Here is a 23,259-nt window from a genome sequence, read left to right as displayed (position 1 = left end):
AGAGAGAACGCGTCGCAATGGTTAGTGCGCGACTCGCTTATATACGCGACTCGCTTATAATGTACGTTATAGGTGAGCGAGGCAGGAAAATACCTTTTGCTGGGTTCCCGTTTCTTGCTGAAATCGTTAGCGAGCGGTACCGTATGGCCGTTGTTATGGGTGGGTGTGGAAGAATGGCATGGGACTGGAAAGGGATGTTTTCGTGGCTGGGTGCAGTGAGAGGGGAGGGAGGGACAGGGCTCTGGTGGCATGTTGGTAGGAAAGAGGAGCACGCTTCTGATACGTCGGAGGTGGAACATGCTGTATGAGACGAATGCTCTTTGAGGAGTCGTTAACGTGATACTCAAAGATCAGGCGTGTGGACTACCGGTTGTGTGTAGGTGCTGGGGGGTTGAGAAGGGGAGATGGTGCTAGGGGGAATGCAGGAGTTGTTTGGACTACTTGTGTGAAGGTGGAGGGGGAAAATGGGAGTTCTGATGTGTTAATTAAGGTAAGGTATGTGACTTGTTGACGGCCCAGGTTTGGTTGGGCCAGTCCCAGTGGCCAAGTGCTCAGCCCCAACCAGGTTCTGAGGTTTGACTGCCTTACTGAAGCTCCTTCACCTGTGTTTACCCCGCATCGTCATTCCCCATCATCTCATATCGCAATGTTTTCTGTCATAAGATGGCAGACCCTCTTAGCATTACAGCATCGATTGTCGGCATAGTTGCTGCCGCATCCAAAGTATTGAGCCTCCTTAGTGATATAACCGATGCGCCAAGATCCATCGCCGACCTGCTGAATGAAGTGTACGATCTCCGGCTCATCTTCTGCAATCTTCAATTATTCATTGACCGAACGCGACGATTCGACCCAAGCCGACTAGCCCTTATACAGCTTGGCGACCTCGTCGCTATTCTCACCCGTACAGTCATAACCTTCTCTGAACTCGAATCTATTGTGCGGCCGCTTTATGACCGAGAGAAGCTGTCAACATGGCAACTTGTGAGCTGGAGATGGCAGCAAACTGCAGCCCTGCGAGTTTTGACTCAGCTTCAGCGACACAAGACATCACTCTCCCTGATGCTCCAGATATACCAATGGCATGTGACCTGCCCTCTATGGTTAAGAGCTCTGCTGACAGCCGCCTCCATTAGTGTGACTGACCTTGAGGCACGCCAGAAAGCCGGTGCACTCCGTGATCATCTTGAACAGGAACTGGATGATAACCAGGGCTTAGCTGACAGATTGGCTGGCATGGAATTGTCACCAGAGCTCGAGGAGATGAGCACGGCGGTTTTCGACATGAATGATGCATCAAGTGCTCTTCAAACTCCCGGAGACAGACAGGAACCGACTACTGCCGATCTTGAGCTGGCCAAGACTGGTGCGATTAACACCGACCTCCCACTAAACACACCTCCAGATCATGCATCGACCAATGAAAGCGAAGATGATGATGGCATGACAGATTCCGAGTTCCAGCTATCAAGAGCCTTCGAAATTGTTCTGTTCCGAACCTGGGTATATCGTCGAAACGAAAGGGAAATTGTAGACGGGGTCAGCACCATCAACACCACCAGATCGCGGGCATGGTCGATACTATCCGGTATTACACTGTCCAAAATGTCAACGCTCTCGGTCGTCAACCTGCCACTGACGCAGCCGGAGGTTGAAAGATTCACAAGCCTTGCAAGCAGGTCGCTTGAACTTCGAAAGCCCGCCCCTCCTACCAGGCCATCGAGAACTGATATCGCGATTGACCCACGGCTTGTAAAAGAGCTGGAAGCTTTCCCAAAACGCAGCCCGGCCTTTTGTGAAATAATCCCCCCGAGGGGTAATTGGGTAAAGACAAACCTTTCTTGAGGAACTGTTCAATACGTTTATACTGACGAGTATTCAGAGGGGTTATTTGGATGCGACTATCGTGGGGCCGGCAAGTTGAACGCTGGGGTTTTGACTCAAGCTAAAATACAACCACTAACTTCTAACCAGCCCGACAGTCCCTACGCTGGGGGTGTGTTCATCTTCAGCCTGCGCTTCCCGATCGATTACCCTTTGAGGGCACCAGAAGTCAGGTTTCTAACGCGGATTTACCACCCGAACATCACAATGGCTGGAGATATCAACCCTCCTGTTACGGGCATACCATGGGTCCCAACCACTACTTTGTCCATTAGTAGGTCCTGAAACTCTTACTTCCGTGAACTTGACATCAAGGCTAACTCTGTAAGTTGTCGATACGCTGCATCAATTACTCCAAGAACCGCGGATTGATTTCCCGCTGAACGAGGAGATTGCCAGGGTCTATGAGACAGATCGACAAAGCTATTTAGCTACAGCTCGGCAATGGACCAAGAGATATGCTAGTGGGACTTTTTCTGCATAGATTACAAGTTTCATTTTGTCTTTGTATATGTATATTCAACCGCAGACATACGAGTTTGACATGAAGTTATATATGCTTCATGCTATTTTGCTGGCAGAATACACCGTATCAAAAGACATATTCACTCTGACTGGCTTCAGCTTCTACTCTTGTGACAGTTCTATGAGGAATGTATGATCTCAACCCTCAAATAAGTATGTGCCAGGAAAGCGGTGTGAACGGGGAGGTCAATCCATTCTTGACAAGATAAGTGATTATGTTGCGGTAGCAGATGCTGCGTCAAACAAATGAGCTTCCCATCAGGTGCATTCCCGCTTGAGACGCTGAAGTCTCCGGTCTATTTACCTAGCTAGTTACCTGGTTGCTCCAGCGACTTGATCAGGCTGAGGAAAGAGCAAAGTGGGGAGATTCGAGCCACGAGCTTTTTGCAGGCAGGAGCGATGCTGAAGGTTATTTGCTCTTTCCTTCTCTATCCAGTCTTCAGGCAACAGGTTGCCTGTTAATTTGAACCCCACAATTTGAATATTTCTCAAGATCCGAGCACAAACCTTAGCTAAAACATCTTGCAGTCTCGATCATCATGACCGTCTTCAATTTCTGCCGTCAGGCATCGCAACCTCACCAGCATAAAGAAACCTTGCCGTTCACGCTCTATTTATCCTACCTACCTCATTCGTCGATTCCTTGACATCTGCAACGCGACCCGGTATCCTCAATCATCTGTGCGACCCTTCGGTCACTGGTGCGAGATCCAGCGCCGCAGCACCTCCCGGAACCATTCAGCGGTGGAATTCGTAAGTCGCTCCATTATTATTGGAAACTGCTTACCATTCTCTAGTTTTCATTATTGATATGTCCCTCGATTCATGACTGACTCCTTGTCGCAGACGGCTCCGCGCTGCTCAGCATCACAGCATAGAACCGCACAATGGATGTGGAAATTGATCATAAGGACGTAACGAGAGGTTTCGTGAAAAGGAGCTTTTGGGGCTTTTTTTTATCCTAGAATATGGGTACAAAATCGGTACTTTCGTAACTTGTGAAACGAGTTTCAACGGATCGGCAGTCAATTACCAACTCTCTAACCGGCATAGCACGGAGCCAGTGACGAACTTTCTTCTTCATCGCGACATACACAGTACACATCCGGTCGTCTTTCATTTTGAATTGGAGACAAAACCTTGGAACATCTACGACCGGACACCTAGCAAGATGCGCGAAAGGGAATGCAGACGCCAAGCCACAGGTTTTGTGAATGAAGAGATGCCTTACATGGAGGATATCCAAAACCACGCCGACTTCAGCACTTGGCAGTGCAGTTATTTTGAGTCTCCAGGACCACATACGAATTCCCAGGTGGAAGTCCTCATCACCAGCGTCTACCTTGCAGCGGAGCAGAGGTTGCCCTCCCAGTACGACATCGACTTTTGGGACGGTATCATGCATATACTTCAAGGAGAAACCAAGGACGTGATGTCGGCATTCGACGAGTGAGACCAAAATCCTCGCGCGGACTTTTCTTCGACAGGTCTCAAGGACATAGAATGGGCACATGGCGCGATTGCATGCTGTCAGCTGCTCCAGCATTTTCCGGAGAGTCCTACCACCGCGTTGAACAACCTGAGGGAAGTGCTGGCAAGTTTGGAACAGCAGTGAAGTGAAGATCAGGAAAGACTTCGACGTGCTGCTGAAGCCGGAGCTGTGGTGCACAAGCTACGGCTTCACTGTCACGGTACAATTGCGTGGCGCACAATCGATAGTAATGAGACGTTCAACACGTCCTCGTTGTTTGCTAACTTCTCCAAGAGTACTGAAATGGTATTGGGGCAAGTTTGGAACACATACGTCTTGGATCTAATATCTACCACCCAACTGGTGTTGAAAGATGCTGCCGAACAGGCCTCACAAGGGGCAGAAGGACGTCTTTTGAGGGTTGATGCAGGGGAGTGCATCTTGTAAAGGCTTGGAAATATAGGAGAGGCTTTGCAAGAGATGGAGAGTGAGCGGAGGAGGGTGCAAGACGAATACAGCGGCAAGATCGACGAGATCACTACCACAGTGAAACGCTTGGAGATGTTCGTTGAGAGCATGAACAAGACATCGGGATAATTCGAGTGTGCCCATGGCCTCACGAATTCGCCTTTCACGGGATACGGTTGGTAACTTCTGTAACATTTTCCTAGATAAACACTTAAGGCAGTGGAAATGCAGGCATGTATGGAGCAATTCCTCTTCAAGAACTGGATCTGCCTGTCTCGGTGATGGCGATACAGATGCCTAGAAAGGGAGCTCAAAGCTCGTATACCTGCCAAGCACTTTCAGGTAAGATACGAAATGAAAACATATATTTACCGAATGCCTAACATCGACATGGCGAATTGCAGAGTGGACTTCCAGCCCGTGATACTGGATGTATCTTGTGAGTTATCCCGTAGGCTCCAAAGAAACTCACGGTTTCAACAATCCCCAGGTCTGAACCTCTGATCTTCTTGTCGCCGGATACATCACTGTGAAAACCCATCTGATTACCGTATGTCGAGTACAGGCCGATATACCTACCCCTGAATCCGATGAAACATCTGCAAGTTACCGGTAGATCGTGTATCTGCTCTGGGCAACGGTGCGATGGTGCAACCGGTCGAGGCGAGATGGGACTCTACGACCCACGTGCGTTACGTGCTGAGATTTTGTTTCTGCTGTCTCAGATCTGGCAATTTAACTTGCGGGGTCGAATAGATTATTTCAACTCTGTCGAGGCATCTTCAGGCGAATCTCGGTGCCGGGGTCCACTCACGGCCCCGGAGGATGGAGTCCGGGGATATGCGGAGGCAAAGTGGAGCTGTGGCCGGCCGCATTCCGACGTTGGTATCCGGGGTTTTAATCTGCCGGAGGAGAAATGTGTTTTTTGATCGGGCTGGTGGATCACCCGGGTTGACTGTTGATCAGTGCAGGGAGGGCATAGCACGAGTAAAAATAGAGATTGGATTGTGGGGGGTGGTCGGAGTCTAGAGTGACGTGACTTTGTGAAGGGTTGTATGCTGCTGCAACGCAACTCGACCCGGGCTTTTGCGGAGCCAAAGAAACGAGTAAACTCGTGGAGTGGTGACACTGTGATGATGTTGTGAGATGTCAGTGTTTACAGCGTGTTGGACCCTGGAGTCAACTCTAGCGAGACACTGGAACTTGGACCTTGGACCTGATTTTGGTCACATCCCTCGAGATCAAATTCCCCTGAGGGTTTGGGTCTGTGCCACATGTGCCATGCTCGGCGCTCAATAGTTCAGATCACAAACAACAAAGAAGAGATTACGATACTTGGTTGGCTGGCCGCTTGGATCGGTGTGATTTCGGGTCCGCTGTCCGAGCAATCCGCAATCTGGCCTATCAAAGTCAGCAAGGCTGCCTTTTTTTGCAAATTTGGGGTGTTATTGGTTTGTTCTTCTTTGAAAGACGGGGCAGCCGATGATGGGAACGAGTCATCAAGCGAATGGGAATCGTGTTTTGGGGGGCATCTCGGCCTGAACCGCCAGATTCTGAGGCGCAGTGCAGTGCAGGAAAAGAAGAGCATTTTCGTCCAACATCTTGGCGTGGCCATCACCTCTGACAAAAATGTTTCCGAAGAATCTTCGTCAAAGTTCCATCAGAGAAGAAGGATTCTGGAAGTTCGACCCAATGCAACATCTCGGTCTGCTGAGATGCGATGGATGAGGGCCGAGAGCAAGCAAAGGGAGGAGAGAGGTGCAAACAGAAGTTTTCCAGCCGCGCGGATCTGTCCCTAGCGGCATCTTAGCCATCACCGAGACCGAAGTGCTGGGATTTAGGGGATTTTTGGGGATGCAGCTGGGGCAGCATTGCAGAAGGAGGCGACTTCCGTTTGCGACAACATGTCGGTTTCAGTCACGCTCTGTGGAACGTCACTGTTATCAATCAGTTCCATTTTCTTGAGACGCCCTTACTAACACACCACAATCGGTCCAAAATTCCCCCGTTTGGTCGCTTACCAATTCGCTCCGGAAGCCTCCCCACAGAAACTGTCCGCTTCTTTGACAACTCTCCAGTCCACACGTCAACAGCACCGTTTCTTTGATCCTTGGAGCCCGACCCTACGGATACCTGCCCCACGTTCCGTGACACCTGGACCTTGCCATAGGTCCAAGACGCTCAAGTCCCGGGCGTCTTGTCTCGGGGACCTGCAAGCCGGCAGGCGTGAGCACTTTCTCGCGATGCCCGTCTCGTTTAAGGCCCCCAAGATGTCTTGGTAGCAAGCCACCGCGATCATGGGTCGGAGTGCGGTCCAATTCCTATCTCCAGTGGTACATTTATCTCCGGTCCGCTGAGCTGACCGCATTGAAGGCACAGCGCCCAGCTTACCTACCTACGCTCGGCTACTTTCCCCTACTGTAAAAAGGCCCCCTGCGGCAGCCGGTACTTTTTTCTTTCACAGTAGTTAGACAGTCTAAAGATATAACAACGTCAGGGTCCCGCCCCGAGATTCTGGTCTCTCTTTTGTCCCATCTGAAACTATCTCCACTTCCCCCATCATCCTCAGCAACCTCCATCTATACCCCGCAACTCAAACAGCACTTGACACACATTGGGAACTGCACCATGGCTAGTAATTCGCTGGACAAGCCAGCGACGGACGGGCTGACAGCCGAGTCGCAAGCACCGACCGTCGCCCCAAGTTCCAAGAGCATATCAGAGGACGAGAAGGTTTCCAACTCTGGGGACAGGACAGACATTGACGCCGGCTCTTCAACCGATGCGACGGAAAAGGTCTCCAAGCAACCAGAAATCACCACATCAGCAGCCGACAATGAGAAGACGGACAACATTCTTGCCAAGCACCCCACCGCCGTCTCCCAAGCTGGCAGCAAGAAGCTCGAGCCCTCCAAGACAAGAGAAGATGGCGAAGAGTACCCAACAGGTATCAAGCTCGCCGCCATTGTCACTGCCCTGTGCCTGAGCGTCTTTCTAATGGCACTTGACAACTCGATCATTGCGACTGCTATTCCCAAAATTACGGATCAATTCCAGAGTTTGCCAGACGTGGGTTGGTATGCCAGTGGTATGTTGTTCTCACCCTTACCTAGTTTCCCCCTTTCACACGGCAGTCAAACTAATCTGTTTTTTTCTCACCAGCCTACCTCCTCACCACCGCCGCTTTCCAACTCCTCTTTGGCCGTTTCTACACCTTTTTTTCCATCAAATGGGTTTACCTCATCGCCATTTTCATCTTTGAGGTCGGCTCCCTTATCTGCGCCGTCGCGAACAATAGTGTTACCCTCATCATCGGGCGCGCCATCGCCGGTGTCGGTGCGGCGGGTATCTTCTCTGGTGCCCTCACTATCCTGGCTTACTCGGTCCCCCTGGCCAAACGCCCTATCTACACCGGCGCCATTGGCAGCATGTACGGTCTCGCCTCCATTTCTGGTCCTCTTATGGGCGGCGCCTTCACTGATCACGTCACCTGGCGCTGGTGCTTTTACATCAACCTGCCCATCGGTGCTGTTACCATCGCGGTGATCATGTTCATCTTCCCCGATCCAAAGAGGGAGATCAAGAACAATGACACGCTCGCGCAGAGAATCATGCGGTTCGATCCGTTTGGCACGGCGGTGTTTATGCCGGCGATTATCTGCTTGTTGCTTGCGCTGCAGTGGGGAGGGACGCAGTACGCCTGGAACAGCTGGAGGGTTATCCTGCTGTTTGTGCTGTTTGGGGTGTTGATTATCATCTTTGTCGGAGTGCAGATTTACCAGGGGGATTTGGCGACTGTCCCCCCGAGGATTGTCAAGAAGAGGAGTGTCTGGAGTTCGGGGTTTTTTATCATGATGATTGGAGGGGCTTTCTTGGGAGCGGCGTATTATTATCCGATTTGGTTCCAGTCAGTCAAGGATGCCACGGCGGTTGGGTCAGGGATTATGAACTTGCCCATGTTGATTTCGTTGGTGTTGGTTAGTGTTATTGCTGGGGCGGCGGTGACGATTTGGGGGCAGTATGTGCCTTTTATGATTGCGTGCTCGATCTTGTCGAGTATTGGGTTTGGGTTGACGACGACGTTCACGCCAGATGTGGGAGCGGGGGCTTGGATTGGGTATCAGATTATTATTGGGGCGGGGATTGGGATTGGGTTTCAGCAGCCGTTGATGGCTGTGCAGACGGTGTTGAGTATTGAGGATGTGCCGACGGGGGCGAGCTTGATCATTTTCTTGCAGACACTCGGGGCGGCGTTGTTTGTGGCGGTGTCGCAGAATGTGTTTACGAATAAGCTGGTGGAGAATGTTGCCAAGTATGTGCCTGATATGCCGGATCCGATGACGATTCTGCATGTTGGGGCTACGAGCGTGGAGAATGTGGTTCGGCCGGAGGATTTGGGGGCTGTTACTTGGGCTTTTAATGATGCGCTGACGCAGACCTTTACGGTGTTCACTGCTTTGTCGGCGATTAGTATTCTTGGAGCAGTGTTTGTAGAGTGGAACAGCGTTAAGGGGAAGCCGGTTGAGATGGGGATGGCTTAAGGGGTGTGGTTTCGGTTTGGGTTTGGATACAGTACCTAATCTTTGTAATGTTTTCTTTCTGTGATATCCAATAGACGGTAGGGCGCAATGGTTAGGCAGGGCATTGGTAACAAGGAACCAGCTGTATGCTTAGAATTCACGGGACGAGGTTCATTTGATACCAGATATGAAGGCATGAGCAATCTCAACTTTTCTACCATCGAATCAGTATTTGAACATGGAAGCCATATGATGAATATTGACCCCATCTACCTGCTTTCCCATTAGGTAATTCTCACCAAGTTATTGTTTACCTGGTACCTGCACCTGACCATTTTGTGGCCTTCTGCTTTCCCTTGGTATCCTTTTCCCTGCCTTCATTTTCCTCCGGCTCTTCTGGTACCATGAAGTTGCAATGCGGACAGTCTCGTTCCCATTCATTTAGCTCCTCTTCCACATTTTTCATCTGAGAACTTGTGCCCTCGGTGTCCAGACGAAGCAGGGAGAATTTCTCGCTGAGTAAGGGCTGCAGTCGAGCAGGTATTTCATCTGTGAACCACATGGTCAGCCCTACTATGCGAGGGACTTTAAAGCAGGTAAACAAACGGGTATATGTATTTACATGTGGTAACATTGCTAGCAGCTTCCTTCATCTGTGCAATAACCCTGGGATTGACAGCATACAGTTCCGATATACGCTGACGCCACGGACCCCATATAAATCTTTCCAAGGATCGTGGATCCGATGTATCGAGTGGGGACAAAGGTTCTTCAAATTCTGCCATGAGCTGTTGAAGGATGCGGGCATTTCCTTGCTCCGAAGGGTCCGCCATGATTTCCTCGATAATTTTGTTGCCGCAATTGGCGATAACACGGGGTGATTCCGTTATGTCTATCTGATATTTTATCTCCTGCCACGGCTTCATGCGAACATGGATACCCAAGAGGGAGGAAGGTAATGCCCAACTGTAGTGTTTGAGTTTGGGGATCTTTGTTCTCTTGGCTATGTCATGAAAGGCTCTCTTCATGGGATTAGGGGGTCCATATGATTCGAGTGTCCCTAGGTCTTCCAGGATGCAGCAAGTATGCGTCAGGTCCAGTGCTTCAAACGTAAGAAACTGAACAAAGCACAAAGATGCTTTCTGGTGAAGAACGATATGTTCCATGAAATTTGGAGTATGGTGGGTCAGGATATGTCGCCAGAACAGGTCAGGAGGCCACCTATTCGTGCTATATCTGCTGAGGTATATGAGTACTGAAAGTGTGAAACCATACTCTTTCCAAAGAGATGTGAGTCCGGAGTAGCCACCCATATTAGGCGTACACCAGCACTTGCATCTCTCTCTGCTGTCAATTCGCAGTAATTTCGATACCATCTCCCATGCCAAAGGTGGATTGTAATGTCCCCCTCTTTGTGGTGGGGATTACCCCAGCACATGTCGCTGGTCGCTGTGAGTCCGATCATAGAAGACATGTAGTGCCAACCGGTGGAATATCGATTCAGCCCCAGATTCCTCGGATCTCTCTGCCTCATGTCAAGACAGCCATGACTTTGCAGCCATGTCCATCCAAGCAACCTTTTTCGCTCCTCAACCTTGACATTCTCAACTTGCCGATTCATGCTGAACTCTTTGTTCCACCAAACCATCACTGAAGTCAGTCCAATATCATTAGAACAGTCGTAATCACGAGATCCGTTTTGCCACAGTACCGGAAAGTTTTGGATACCGATGTCAAGGCTGTGAAATACGGTATAGTACCGCGCCGGGACGGAGAGATGGGAAGAGACCGGAATGCCAGCACTTGTTAATGCTTCATATAGTAGGGGGGCCTCTTTGTCCATCACCACACTCATACCCCAATCCCGGTATATCCTCAACTCGCGCTGCCCTAGTTTGACCAGTGACCTCCGCCTTTGGACTAGGTGTCTGAGGAAAAGATTGAAGAATCCTTGAATGATATGGTAAAGCCAAGAGGCATATTCAACTCGGAGCTGGGCAATGCACCCTGCTGAGAAGAGAACGTCCGCGGACTTGAGATACTCATCATGCTCATGCGCTCGCCTTGCCAGGATCATGATTGGAGAGTAGCCTGATTCCGAACGTATGTCATCTGAGATTGTGTCGATGAGGCTTTTGGCACACGTTTGGAGGAGACACCGAAGTCCCTCTGGCCATTGTAGACAATAAAAAATACTTGTGCACCCTCCGATTCTGTCGAGTGGTCCATCCGGATCACCCTCTATTGCCTTCATGAGCTGTTTTTTTGATTTCATGATGATGGCACGTGCGATAGGGTTTATGCCTGAACAGTTAAAATGAATATTTGGCGAATGATTCAAGATGTGATGTCTCATGGCTTCGATATAGGGACAATCAACGTTCAATGCGTTGTCGCACTCACCTACAGTCAAACTGGGGAAGCAGTGGTGAATGGGAGCTATGTGGTGATAGCCTCCCAGTTTCCGTATCAGTCCTTCTCAGACATCACTCCTGATCTTTCCTTGGACCAAAAAATCATAGGTTCGTCATCCCCATCCTTGGCATCATCTTGATTGCGCCAACTTCGGCCGCGAGGAAGGCAATATTGCCCCGCCGATATGGACCGAACCTATGAATGAACAAGTCTGCAGGTCCGCGAGATACATAATCGGAGATACTGAATCCGGCATCAGTCATGGCTTGGAGCTCGATATCAAGAAACTTATTATAAGGAAGATTCCACGAGCACATCCATGGTTTGAATTTCCACGGGGCTCATCTTGCATCCGCATTTCATCAGCTTCAACATCTCCGGATGCCGCTGAATTGGGGTGCAACATTTACCAACACACATACAATCCCCGTGGGCCAGTTGGATCTTTGGCTTACTTCGATCCAGGAATAGGACAAAGAGAAAATCACCCAGTCGGGTTCCTATTCCTTGGAGCTGGGAAACTGAGTCTTGCAGCCTGTAAGTCGCCTTGGTATCAGTACTCCTGCTGGGGAAACGCTTGTTTCGGATCCTAACACACCTGCCTCATTCAGGTCACCAAGATCAGGAATGCTGGAAAGCCATGAGGTCACGAGTTGGGGTCAGTGTTGCCAAGCTACAAGGCCAACAATATGACCGCATCAACGCCACAGGTGACCATTCAGGGGCCTCGGGCAGCGCCGCAATGTCAGGGGAACTTCTTCCGACGAGGGTACTTGAGTTGGGAGTGGAAGGTGCTTCTAACATTAATAATCTGATTGTGTCAGCAGTTCGAAAGATGTTATCAGGGTCAACAGTCAAGGTGGTCACTGCGGCATCGGTACCTCTGGATTGATGCACTGCGCATCTTACAGGACGACGCCGACGACTGGGCTCGCGAGTCTGCGCGGATGGCTGCAGTCTACAGCCATGCCTCCTGCACGATTTAAGATCACACCGCTCGAGACAGCACAACCGGGTTTTTGGATACCAGCCTGAAACCTCCACCGACACTAGTACTGCATTCACCCAGCTACTTCTTCACCCCCCATCGTACCATCGCCCACCTAACCATTCTGGGCTCTTTTGGCGATCAAGTTACGGGAAGCTTTCTCAACTGACGGGGTTGGGTGTTTCAGAACGGGTTCTGTCACGACGACTCTTACACTTTGTAGACCACCATGTCTTCTTCGATGATGCGACTGGTCCGATTGCTGATGACATTATATCAGGGAGCACGCTGCTTCTCCATCCAGAGGATAGCAAATGGTCTGTGACCAATTCATTCCAGGCCTCTGTGGACTGGTATCGGTTCGTTGAGAAATATTCAAGGTGCTCCCTGACCTACGGAAAGGACCGTTTACTTGCGATTGCTGATCTTGCACAGAGCTTTAGCCAGATGAATGATCTCAGAGGATACATGCTTGGGCGGTGGGAGCGATCGGTTCACATGGGCTTGCTATAAATTAACGAAAGTTGGCGGCCAATTGAGAGGAATGGTGGAAATATCGTTGTTAAGGAGGCATACAACGAGGCTGATGGGCTGACTCAGCAGCCAGGTCTCCATTGATGCAGATGCGGAGGACCAAAGCTGTGACTGCGAGTAGTGATGATGAAAGCACTAATAACGGATATGATGGGGACAAGCACTTCGAAGTCCCGCCAACGTTACCCTCATGGTTTTGGACATTTTGTCAGCGTCGCGTTGTCTACCCCAACACTCTTTCCGATTCGATGAAATCCGATCTCGTGGTAGCACGAGGTTCCATGCCCCTGGATTTCAACAAACTGCCAACCTTCCATGCTACCACCATGGGCACTGAGGTTCTTGTGTTAGAGGGCACGGTAGCTGAGCTGCCACTTGTACACGCCAAGGCCAAGCGGGATCAACAGGATGTACCGTTTTCTGACTTCTGGAATGAAGGGAATATAATCCATTACGTCAGATGACAATCAATTCTGGTCGTGGATATCTCTGGACAGCCGGACAGCTACCTCGGATGTCGTCGCCTTTCCCAGGCTATCTTGCCTACGGATGTGCTGGCACGTCGAAACTGGTAACACATTTGTGTTGCGGTACAAGACGACATATTACTTTTATACTACTGGAGGAGGTTGATGGTTCCCCGGGTCTCAGCCGCTATCGGAGGGTCGGTGTTGGTGCGACGGGAATAGATCATTGGGCCGGGATTGGGCCGGGATTGGACGTAGAAGGATAGAAATTGTCTAGAGTTACGGCTGTCGTCACTATAAAAGGGACTTTTCAGGAGTGTTTGTGGAAAGGTGGACTGATCGATTTAGCAGTTTCCGACTAGAGAACTGTGTCCATGGATACTCCCGGTAACAGCTGCTCCATAGTCTCCTATTGTCGTCACAATGACCTTTCCAGTGTGCCTGGAGAGCTTTACTGTTTGGAAGCTCGAGTCTAGGATCCCAGCCACCAGGATCACTTGGCCCGGCACGGACTTGCTACCCGTCATCTGATCAGATTGAGAAGCGTCCAATAATGAACTAAATGACCTTGAAAAGTCACCAAGTCGACTGCAACTAATCACGATGGATATTCAATGGCAAGTGGCAGAACGAGCTGTCCACAATGCCACCTTCCCAGTCCCTCTGCCACAACAGGAATACCGTGGCAATGAACCCAGCTGTCCCCAAACCCCATGTCTCACCCCAAATCACTATTGCCGCTGTCAATACATGTAGAACCGCCGATTGGGTATATATCTTCCTCATGCACTTGACGTCTGGACAACCCCCCTTCAAAACTGCTTCATTTAATCCTTCACATCCAAATATCTTGCAACCAATGACTAATAAGCGATGACCCGGTGGCGCTTCATCACAACAACAGCAGTCGCGATCCTCCTCAGCACCTTGCACGCCCTTACATCACCTTCCCCTCTCTCAAATCTCCACTTCGCCACCATCACATCGACATGCAAACGCAATCACCATTTTGAACCTCGACAGTCCCAAGGACAACACGATGACGGGCAGGCGAGACATCCAAAGTGCAATTCTCAATATCTTTCCTTTATTTTGCATACCCTCAATACGCCTGCGACCGTCGAGAACGTGATCCCTGTCCCTGCGAACGGCTCCTATGGTGAAGGAGCCTCCGACCCTGCATACCCAGTGAACCCCACCAATCTCCCTCCGCTATGCGCCGTCACCCTCCAAATCGACTACTCCACCACGGCGAGCTACCGTTTTGGGCTGTTCTTGCCTGATAAGCTCCCTTCGCCAAAGAGGTTGCTCGTGGTGGGAAATGGGGGCTTCTCCGGTGGTGTCAACTGGCTTGACATGTGAGTACCGAGGTCCGATTGGTCCTGGCATCGCCTTCACCGCAATCATTGCATTGTTGATCGGTGCTGACAACAAGAAAACAGGGCAGCAGGTCCCCACCACGGCATGGCCGCCCTCTCGACCGACACCGGTCACAATTCGACTGCCCTCGAGACCTCCTGGGCAAATGGCCACGCCGAGAAGAAGGAACTCTGGGGCTGGAGAGCCATGCATGGTTCCGTTGTTTTGGGCAAACAGATCTTTCAAAGATATTACCAACAACCTGACCATGACAAACTCTGGACATACTACAGCGGTTGTTCGACCGGTGGCCGCCAGGGATTGCGAGAGCTACAGGAATTCCCCGACAGCTTCGACGGCGCACTGATTGGGGCCCCTGCCTGGTGGACAGCACGGCTGAACCCGTTCTTGATGCAGATAGGCTTGTACAATGTGCCTGCCGACGACTCGAACCCGTACTATATTCCATTGAACAAGTTCTCCTTGCTACTCGAAGAGGTCATCAGACAGTGTGACAATGTGGATGGAGTACAGGATGGCATTGTCAGCAGTCCTGACAAGTGCGAGTTTGATCTTGGAACCTTGGTTTGCTCAGAGCTTGGGACAAACATCAGTAAGTGCCTGACTGCAGAGCAGGCAGCGACAGCTAGGAAGGTTTATGAAGGGTGGCTATCCGAGGATGGGGAGTTTCTGTACCCTGGTTTGACACTCAGCTCTGAGAATCAGTGGTCGATCTTGTTGGGTGGGACGGTACCGAGCCCGTATGGCCTGGGGTATGTTAGAGATTTTCTGCTTGATAATGACGACAAGGAGTTGGATTGGACTGGTACCTCAAAGCTTGGGAAGGATATTATCGATAAGGCACAAAGACTGGATCCTGGTCATTCTTCAGCTATCCAGTACGACATCTCCAATTTCAAGGACCGAGGTGGCAAGGTGATCTTGTATCATGGTTTGGCAGATGGCCTGGTACCGGAGAAGGGGTCCTGGTGGTACTATAACAAGACCATTGACACCTTTGGGGGCGACCTGGATGGGGTACGTGAGTTCATTCGGTATTTCCAAATTCCTGGCATGGGACACTGTTTTTCAACACCGGATTGCAAGCCGAATGCACCATGGAATATTGGAGGCGCTTTTCAGGCAGGACTTATGGGGAGCGATACTTGGTCCGTACCGGGGTTTGAGGATGTCGACCATGATGCTTTGTTGGCACTGATGGCGTGGACCGAGGAGGGGAAGGCGGTCGACAAGCTTGTTGCCACGACTTGGCATCGGCCAACTGACTCAAACACGGGCGTGTTCATGCAACGACCCATATGCCCTTGGCCAGAGAAGGCTGTTTACGACGGGGTTGGTGATGTGAATGAGGCTGGGAGTTGGGAGTGTGCTATGGAAAAGGTGGAGCTGGTGTCCGAATGGCAAAGGCGGGTGTGGAGAGCTAAAAAGGGGTGGCTGCCAAGCGGCTAGACAGGGATGGACAAGAGCTTATTTTGACATCACACGTCAATCGTCACGTTCACAACGTCATCACCAAAACTTGGCTTTCCACACTGCACCTTTGGTCCTCATCAAAGGAAACATGATGCAAACCTACAAACCCACCACAAATAGCAAACTTGCTCATGATTTATACAGAACGCTTTTCAAGTCGGACTACGTTACCGTGGTACAGTGTACCATGTCATTTCATATGGAATTGATCTTGATCCCGTCCATGTGCAAGTCCCAAGACATCTGTTTTTTAACCTCTGTCCTACCTGTTATGGTTTCTATGCTCAGAGATCGATTGCCTAATACTCTTAACTTCCACTCCGAAGGCACTCAAAATGTATATCAACGTACGATACAAGTGTCCCAGCTGCCACACAAATACGGACTTTGCCATCTTGTATGCCTGTAATCCCACTCCATGTGGCCGTGTGACCAATCTACATGTCTATCATAACCACATTACCAATACCGTTGGAAATGGGATGGGAGGCTGGTGTTGCCCCCACTCAGGGTGCCCAGTTAGTCTTGAGACATCCTGGAATGAACACAACCCCCTTCAGGCCTGTCTGACATGACAGCAGGGTCTAATTGAAGAACAGTCACTTGCTGAGGGGTGTAAGTTTCTGGTGATGGTTGTACATGGATAACAATAGACTGCTAATCCCGGACGCTCAGCACAAGCGATACTAGGTCAACATGAGATCAATACGATGTATCACACCGAAACACCAGTGAACAACATGGGGGCGGGAGTAGATGCATTGGAGGCCGGTGGTCAAGAAAATAATCTGGGTGCAGTTGGGGTGGAAAGGCATGTGGCGGAGACACATGCTGACCCGGGTTCTACGGGCTGGGAACAGAGTAATTACGGACAGGGCCAGGGTGGTCAATGAGATGAGCCAAGCCAAGCCGAACGTAATTCTGGTTCGGTACAGCTAAATAGTACCTAACCAGGATTGTTTAGAAGTACCTTCAACTAGTATCTCTTTCAGAGGTTCTGGATAGGGGCTCGTCACACTATGCTCATCGTGATCCTGTCGCTCCGCTCACCTGGATCACCGCGAGCCTTTCTCTACGCTTTCGGTTAGTCCGTAATGATTGGCTAGGAGCGTCCCGCGCCCCGTGCGTTGGTTCTTGAGTTACGATTGTGACAATAAAGTATCTATTTAACTGTTTTTTTTTCGCTGTATTAATAGATGCTATATATGAGTTTGATTTAAGAGAAGGATTAGTTACATTTGTTAAATATTCCAAAAGAAATCGTTAATAAATTTAAAAATATGAAGGAAAATTAAACGGGACATTTTTTATTAATAATGTATTTTAAATTTCAATAATTTATTGAAGTATTACTTATTGAAAACCGTAGGTAATGAATTTGGTTTTATATTTGAATTTAGTTTCAAATAGACATAATAAAGTTAATATCCAAGAAAATAAAATTAAAATTAAAATTAAATTCAATCTCTATAGACTAAATCAAAAATACATAATTTCTGATATACTTTACTTTTTTTAAAGAAATATGTTTCAATTTACATTATTTGAAATTTAAAATAAATAATAATAATATGTTAATATATAATTCTTTTATTAATTAAAGTTATGTATATAATTAACTTTATACTAATTAAATTGCAATAATTACAGTAAATCGGTTATTATTAAGTAAAGGTTTAAATTTAATTGGCTCTGGATATATTATTATTATTATTATTATCGTTATAAAAAACTAGATCTACTTTAGTTCTAAAGTGGAAAAAATAGAGTAAATAGATAATTTGGATTATTGAAAGGATTATTGTATTATTTTACTTGTAATTTTAATTTATACCCAATGCTGGAAAGAAAAGTCTTTATTACTCAACGTTGGGGGGGATTAAGGGTGGTTTTTGATCGCCGTGGCGCAGGGCGAGGACAGGTAGGGGCTAGAGGGGAGGTTTGCATAAATTGATGAAACTTGATGAACGTTGCAATCAAAGGTGAAAATGAATCACTGAACTCTTTCAGTGATGCTGAAGTGAAGTATTCGTGCAAAACCCGTCCCCATGGCTTACGGCCTCATGGTTGTGTCGAACACAATCTGGAGAATCACCAGTTACCTACACATCACAGCAGGTTTAACCCATATTGTCCAGTCTGCCTTGTCTTGTTTCTTCAGCCTCCTCGACACAAACCCCAGCCAAGGAAGTAATCCAGCAAAGTCGCATCAGGTGTGGATGCGTCAGCGCGTAAGACGGAGCTTGGAGAATTGTAGCATTCTCATTCGCTGAGGAGTCGGCTTATCCAGGCACACTCATACTAAGTGGGCAACTTCTCAGCAACGCCCACAAAACCTCAATCTTTCAGCTGCAGGTGTTGTCGTTATCTTGGGCAGGTCAAAAGCCGTTCCCAACCGCACCTCAGATTTGACTTGTGCAGCAGAAGTGCTTAAAATGATAATGGTGCTTCAGCCAAATGGCAACATTTAGCGCCGTGCTATTTCTCCTCTTCTTGGGCTTCGTCTTTGGAGAGGATGACAAAATAGGCTGGCAGCCTGAACCCAATGGGCGGGGTACCTTCTCTCTTGTCTTTTCATGTGTCGTTACCCTCACACTTTGCGTCTTCTCAGCACTCCACCTCAACGTACCACCCGAGTCTCACAGTAACAGCCTTCGGCTTCAGTTTCTCGACAAGGCGAAATGGGTCGTCTACGGAATCTTCGCGCCTGAGGTGGTTGTGGCTACAGCAGCAGCGCAGTTCATTGTCGCTACCTGGCTGAAGGGGCAAATCGAAATTGATGTCAAGAGTCGGGGTGGTAACGGGCAAGTCTGGGATATTGGGCAGTGCTTCTTTGCCGTTATGGGCGGCTTTGTTGCTGATCTCCCTGAGTCTGCTGGGATGGATGTCGATGGAAAGCCGAGGCGAGTGACTGTTACCGCTGAGGGTATCAGACTGTTGTCGTTCTTGGGGGATCTGCCTACCATTCAAGAGTCTCAGATTAGGGATAAGAGCAAGGCAGATTGGCTGGCAAAGAGCATTGTTTGTTTCCAGGCTGGGTGGATGGTGATTCAGGTGATTGGTCGAGCGACAAAGCATCTGCCAATATCTTTGTTGGAGATCAACACCTGCGGCCATGTTGCTTGTGCGCTGGGTATCTACCTGCTGTGGTGGCACAAGCCCTTGGATATTCTGGTGCCGACGTTGCTCCCAGTTGATGAGAGAAGGAGCGAGGCGCTGGCGCTCATGCACCTCTGCTCGCCAGAGACAAGTGGCGTGGATGAGCATGGAATCATGGACATCAGGTGCTTTGTGCATGTGGTGGAAGACGAAGATGATGAAAGGATTTGGAAACTGCCAGAGAGTTATCCATCGCCAGCACTTTCCTCGCCAGATCAAACACCCGCACTTGTCTCGCAGACTTCCCGTCAAGAGCTGTCAGAACTGAGAACCCACCTCTCCATCGGGTCCCCTGGCTCCAGGAACCCAGCTGCCTTCCTCGGCTTTGGTCAGCTCTGGTCCGAAACCGACACGGCCACAGCTGAGAGCAAGAGACCACCAAATGCAAGAAACACCAGTTATCGCTACCAATTCAACCTGAACGCACCCCTGGTCTCCCCTCAATGCCTCGATTACTTCAAGCCTCCATACGACACCTTCTCCATGCGACACAGCCGCTACTGCCGCCGTGGCTTCCCCGATGCTCAAAAACCTCCCTCCTCCACCGACCCTACCGCGCAAACTCGACCATTAATCCCCCCTCCCCTCCTCCAAACCGCCTCCCACGCCGTCGACCGCCTACGCACCCTCTGCTCCTCCCGTCCCGACTACCAGCCCTACTACTTCACCCTCGGCTTCGGCCCCAAACTAGCCCACTTCTTCGGCGAGGCAGATTACCTCGCCCCTCACATAGTCAACTTCCCCTCTCTCCATAAACTCTCCCTTGGCCAAGTCAACATCCACCGTGACCGCCTCCGTGCCGTACTCGCTGCCACAGCCGCAGCTTATGGAGCGCTGCATTGCTCAGCGGGCTTCAACAATTTCGAGACGTTTAGCTTTGTTGCAGAGGCAGAGAGGATACTGTGGATTGTTTCTGCGTTGACGATAACGGCTTCGGGTGTGGTGTTGTGGGGTTTTTTCTCTGCGAGGCAGTGCTGGCCTGGGTTTGATGAATGGGTTTCGGGGGTTAATCCTTCTATGCCGATTACTTTGACAGGAAAAGATGGCAAGGGGCGGGGGAAATTGGTGAGGTGGGGACGGAGGTTGGGGGTGTATGTGGTTTTGGGGGCTTTTGTGGTTGCGAGGGTGTATTTGGTTGTGGAGGCTTTTGTGAGTTTGAGGGGGGCGCCGAGGGGGTTGTATGAGACGGTGGAGTGGACGGAGTTTTTGCCGCATTTATAATCAGCCTGGCTGATCTGAGGATGGAGGGAGTGAAGTTTGTGAACGGTTCCCACGATCGCAGGTAGTCCTGAGGATTATGCGTTTGTGAGGCTGTATATGGACCCAGAGTAGGTTCGAGATGTACCCGCGCCGATCTGTGGTAATCTCGGGGTCAAGTGCAGTGGTCGCACGTTCGTTTTATGTGTGATGTGTGTGCATGGATGTTTTGTAGCATATGTACACCAAGATCTATAGAACGACCGGCTGAAAAGGCTGCTATCCCCAGAAAGCTGTGTTGTTGCCATTCCAAATATTCTAGTGGTCCGTGGTACTGGACACCAAGACAATAAGAACGGTGCCATACCTAAAAGTCTCGGATGAGTACACACCAAGGCTACGCAAAAGTCTTGGGCTTGAGAACTCACGTTGCACCTCCCAACACCAAGTCCATGATCCTTGACTTGGTTAATGCGAAGAGTATGACGAGGTAAGAGATAGTGCATGCCATGACTACGAAGAGTCTGATGGACAAGATGTTGGTGAGATTTTCAAAAAACCACGGCATGATCAGTAGGAGTGTGATCAAAAACAACAAAGTACTTTTGCTGTTCTTTCAACCCATGGGCCGGTATACATAAAACCATTCGGATCCGACGAAAGATTGTGATATGGGCTCTGCTCAATGAAGCTGTCAGCCTTTCACGTTCCCAGGGGGTATGGTTAGTACGTAGCTTTCTGAAAGAGGATTTAAACAACTGACGAAGTTTGTCCTCCACCCATGACTCCAGGTGAAATAACGCGGTATCACGGGGCGGAGCCAAGCATGCGAATTCTCCCTTGTGGGACAGATACGATTGTTCGACCTTGAAAATGCAACCCGTCCCCTCAAGCTAGTTACGAAGACTTTGGACGTCTCTGGGATGGCCGGGCGCAAGCAATAGCATGCGATGAGTTCTCTCCACGGATGCATCATACTCGGCAAGAGAGGATTCGATTTCTGACAAAACATCTTGTCTAGCTGGATTCCGATCAAGACGCCTCATCCCGAGGAAGAGCGGAGGGGTTTCTTCTTGGTCGATTTTCTCGAGTGTCTGTTCCAACACGCAGAGCTTATCCTGCTTCAAGAGCATAAGCCTAGCTCTGATCTTGGTGAACCGCCGGCAAATAAGATAGGGGTCGTGAGTGGACAGCAGTTCTGTGTAACGTGGATACCCATTTCTGACGTCCTTGACTGTGCCAGTTTCGGTTAGTCTATGAACAGGTCATACAACGCCATGATTTGAGATTGTCAATACTCTTTTTCATGCCGATGGTGTGGTTCGGAAGTGGAGGTCCTGGAGAAGTGTTCCCTATCGCGAGAAGATAAAGAGAAAGGGGCTTCATTTGACTGAGTGCATGCAAGTGCTTGGGATTAAATGTATTGAACTGTTTTGACTGAAAACATTTAGCGTTTTTTGTCCCAGATTCGTGGTCTCTTTGAACAAATCTGTCACGCATGCTCAGCCGCTATTTTGACGGGTTTTCATACATACCTACTCAATGCATGCCAAGCAAGGGGCACTGCCTCCCGTGACGTCCAGTGCTAGACTGCCTCACCAACCAGGTGTTTTCTGCAACAGATGACGCATGGTCGGGCAGCAAACTCTTCTGGTAGAGGTCGTGGAAGGAATTTATTTTCGAACCTTTAGCATACCAGTCCACAAAAAAACTTTGCTGTTGCTTACCAGGAAGAAAAAACCCATGACCAGTCACGAAGAGTATGTAACTATCTCATCAAGGTGAAAGGGCAACCCGGTCCGAAATGGAGAGGAGATAGATGTGGATGATCTGGCGGCAGCCTGATCAAATGCGGGTTATGCGGGAAGCGGTGTGTCTCGGTGGTGGCCCGGGTCGTGGGCGCTGGAAGCTTTTGGCAGTCTGGGTCGGGCTGCCATTCTGATGAATACATGCAGCAACCTTCTCCTCAATTAAATTTGCTGTCTTTTCCACGGTAGTCGAGCTAATTAACCATATTCACCACCCTGTTATTATTCGATGATCCTTCTGCGGAGAGAAGGCGTCTTTGTACAACGAATATCACTGACACTAGCATCTGCTTTCATTTGACTCGGCGATACCCAGCAACGATTCTATAGAATTACCAGCATTCCCAGAGGTTCAAGTTCGAAGCTATGCACAGGCTTCTCGCTTCGCGATCCTCGTCGGCATCAACTCCAACCCTGGCAAGCCACTCCAGGGATCAGTAAACGATGTTTTGGACATCGGGGCATACTTTCAGTCAGCAGCGCCAGATGCCTAAATTCAACTATTGACATGCACCTCATCAAGTACTAGTATCCACGCACAAAGAGCGAGCCTCTGTCCAGTTGGCTGAAGCAACGTACCAAAATTTTGTGGCTGCTATAAACACGGTCAAACAAAAGGGCGGGAGTGGTGACTTTGTCTACATCCATTTTTCTGGGCATGGGACTCGATGCCTACCGTACGGCTCCTTCTCCAGGTCTTCAACTGGAGACTTGACTTTGGTGGTCTTACGATAACCGGGAAACCCCAACTCGCTCAGATTTCTCCGAGGATCAAAGTTTGGGCAATTTTTGAAAGGGTTGGTGGATAAGGGATTATTCGTCACGGTTGTCCTAGACTGTTGCTTCTCTGGTAGCTTCTATCGTGATGATGACCTCGAAGTCCGATTCGTTCCTTTCAGCCATGTCGCGACGACCAAGGAGACTGGGGAAGCGTCAGTACCGGATGACATACAGCCATCAACAATAATCC

The 23,259-nt window shown here is 49.5% G+C and overlaps 4 protein-coding genes across 4 annotated transcripts; all 4 read left to right on the top strand.

Annotated features, from left to right (window-relative positions):
* Positions 1–663: 663 nt before the first annotated feature.
* Positions 664–2,368, top strand: QC763_509920 (uncharacterized protein; the record flags this gene model as incomplete). Its single annotated transcript, XM_062913579.1, has 3 exons — positions 664–1,503; positions 1,975–2,158; positions 2,214–2,368. 3 exons carry the CDS (start codon positions 664–666, stop codon positions 2,366–2,368), a joined length of 1,179 nt encoding a protein of 392 aa, XP_062765004.1.
* Positions 2,369–5,841: 3,473 nt separating this feature from the next.
* QC763_509910 (uncharacterized protein) lies at positions 5,842–9,073 on the top strand. Its single transcript, XM_062913578.1, has 2 exons — positions 5,842–7,436; positions 7,511–9,073. Exons 1-2 carry the CDS (start codon positions 6,977–6,979, stop codon positions 8,887–8,889), a joined length of 1,839 nt encoding a protein of 612 aa, XP_062765003.1. The 5' UTR covers positions 5,842–6,976; the 3' UTR covers positions 8,890–9,073.
* A 4,821-nt stretch (positions 9,074–13,894) lies between these two features.
* Positions 13,895–16,896, top strand: QC763_509900 (uncharacterized protein). The gene is made up of 3 exons (XM_062913577.1): positions 13,895–14,630; positions 14,715–16,322; positions 16,445–16,896. Exons 1-2 carry the CDS (start codon positions 14,146–14,148, stop codon positions 16,099–16,101), a joined length of 1,872 nt encoding a protein of 623 aa, XP_062765002.1. The 5' UTR covers positions 13,895–14,145; the 3' UTR covers positions 16,102–16,322; positions 16,445–16,896.
* A 1,686-nt stretch (positions 16,897–18,582) lies between these two features.
* Positions 18,583–20,505, top strand: QC763_509895 (uncharacterized protein; the record flags this gene model as incomplete). Its single annotated transcript, XM_062913576.1, has 1 exon — positions 18,583–20,505. The coding sequence occupies one exon, from the start codon at positions 18,583–18,585 to the stop codon at positions 20,503–20,505; it is 1,923 nt and encodes a 640-aa protein (XP_062765001.1).
* Between the last annotated feature and the right edge of the window lie 2,754 nt (positions 20,506–23,259).

Source organism: Podospora pseudopauciseta (assembly GCF_035222475.1).
Source record: "Podospora pseudopauciseta strain CBS 411.78 chromosome 5 map unlocalized CBS411.78m_5, whole genome shotgun sequence".
In the NCBI taxonomy this organism is placed as follows: Eukaryota; Fungi; Ascomycota; class Sordariomycetes; order Sordariales; family Podosporaceae; genus Podospora; species Podospora pseudopauciseta.
The sequence above is the reverse complement of the archived record's forward strand: the minus strand, read 5'-3'. Positions and strand labels throughout refer to the sequence as shown.

Excerpts from the sequence above, each read along its gene's own strand:
- QC763_509910 (XM_062913578.1), top strand. The coding sequence starts at position 6,977 with ATGGCTAGTAATTCGCTGGACAAGCCAGCGACGGACGGGCTGACAGCC. Across the intron at positions 7,437-7,510 it reads CGTGGGTTGGTATGCCAGTG|CCTACCTCCTCACCACCGCC; the intron begins GTATGTTGTTCT and ends TTTTCTCACCAG.
- QC763_509900 (XM_062913577.1), top strand. The coding sequence starts at position 14,146 with ATGACCCGGTGGCGCTTCATCACAACAACAGCAGTCGCGATCCTCCTC. Across the intron at positions 14,631-14,714 it reads GGTGTCAACTGGCTTGACAT|GGCAGCAGGTCCCCACCACG; the intron begins GTGAGTACCGAG and ends ACAAGAAAACAG.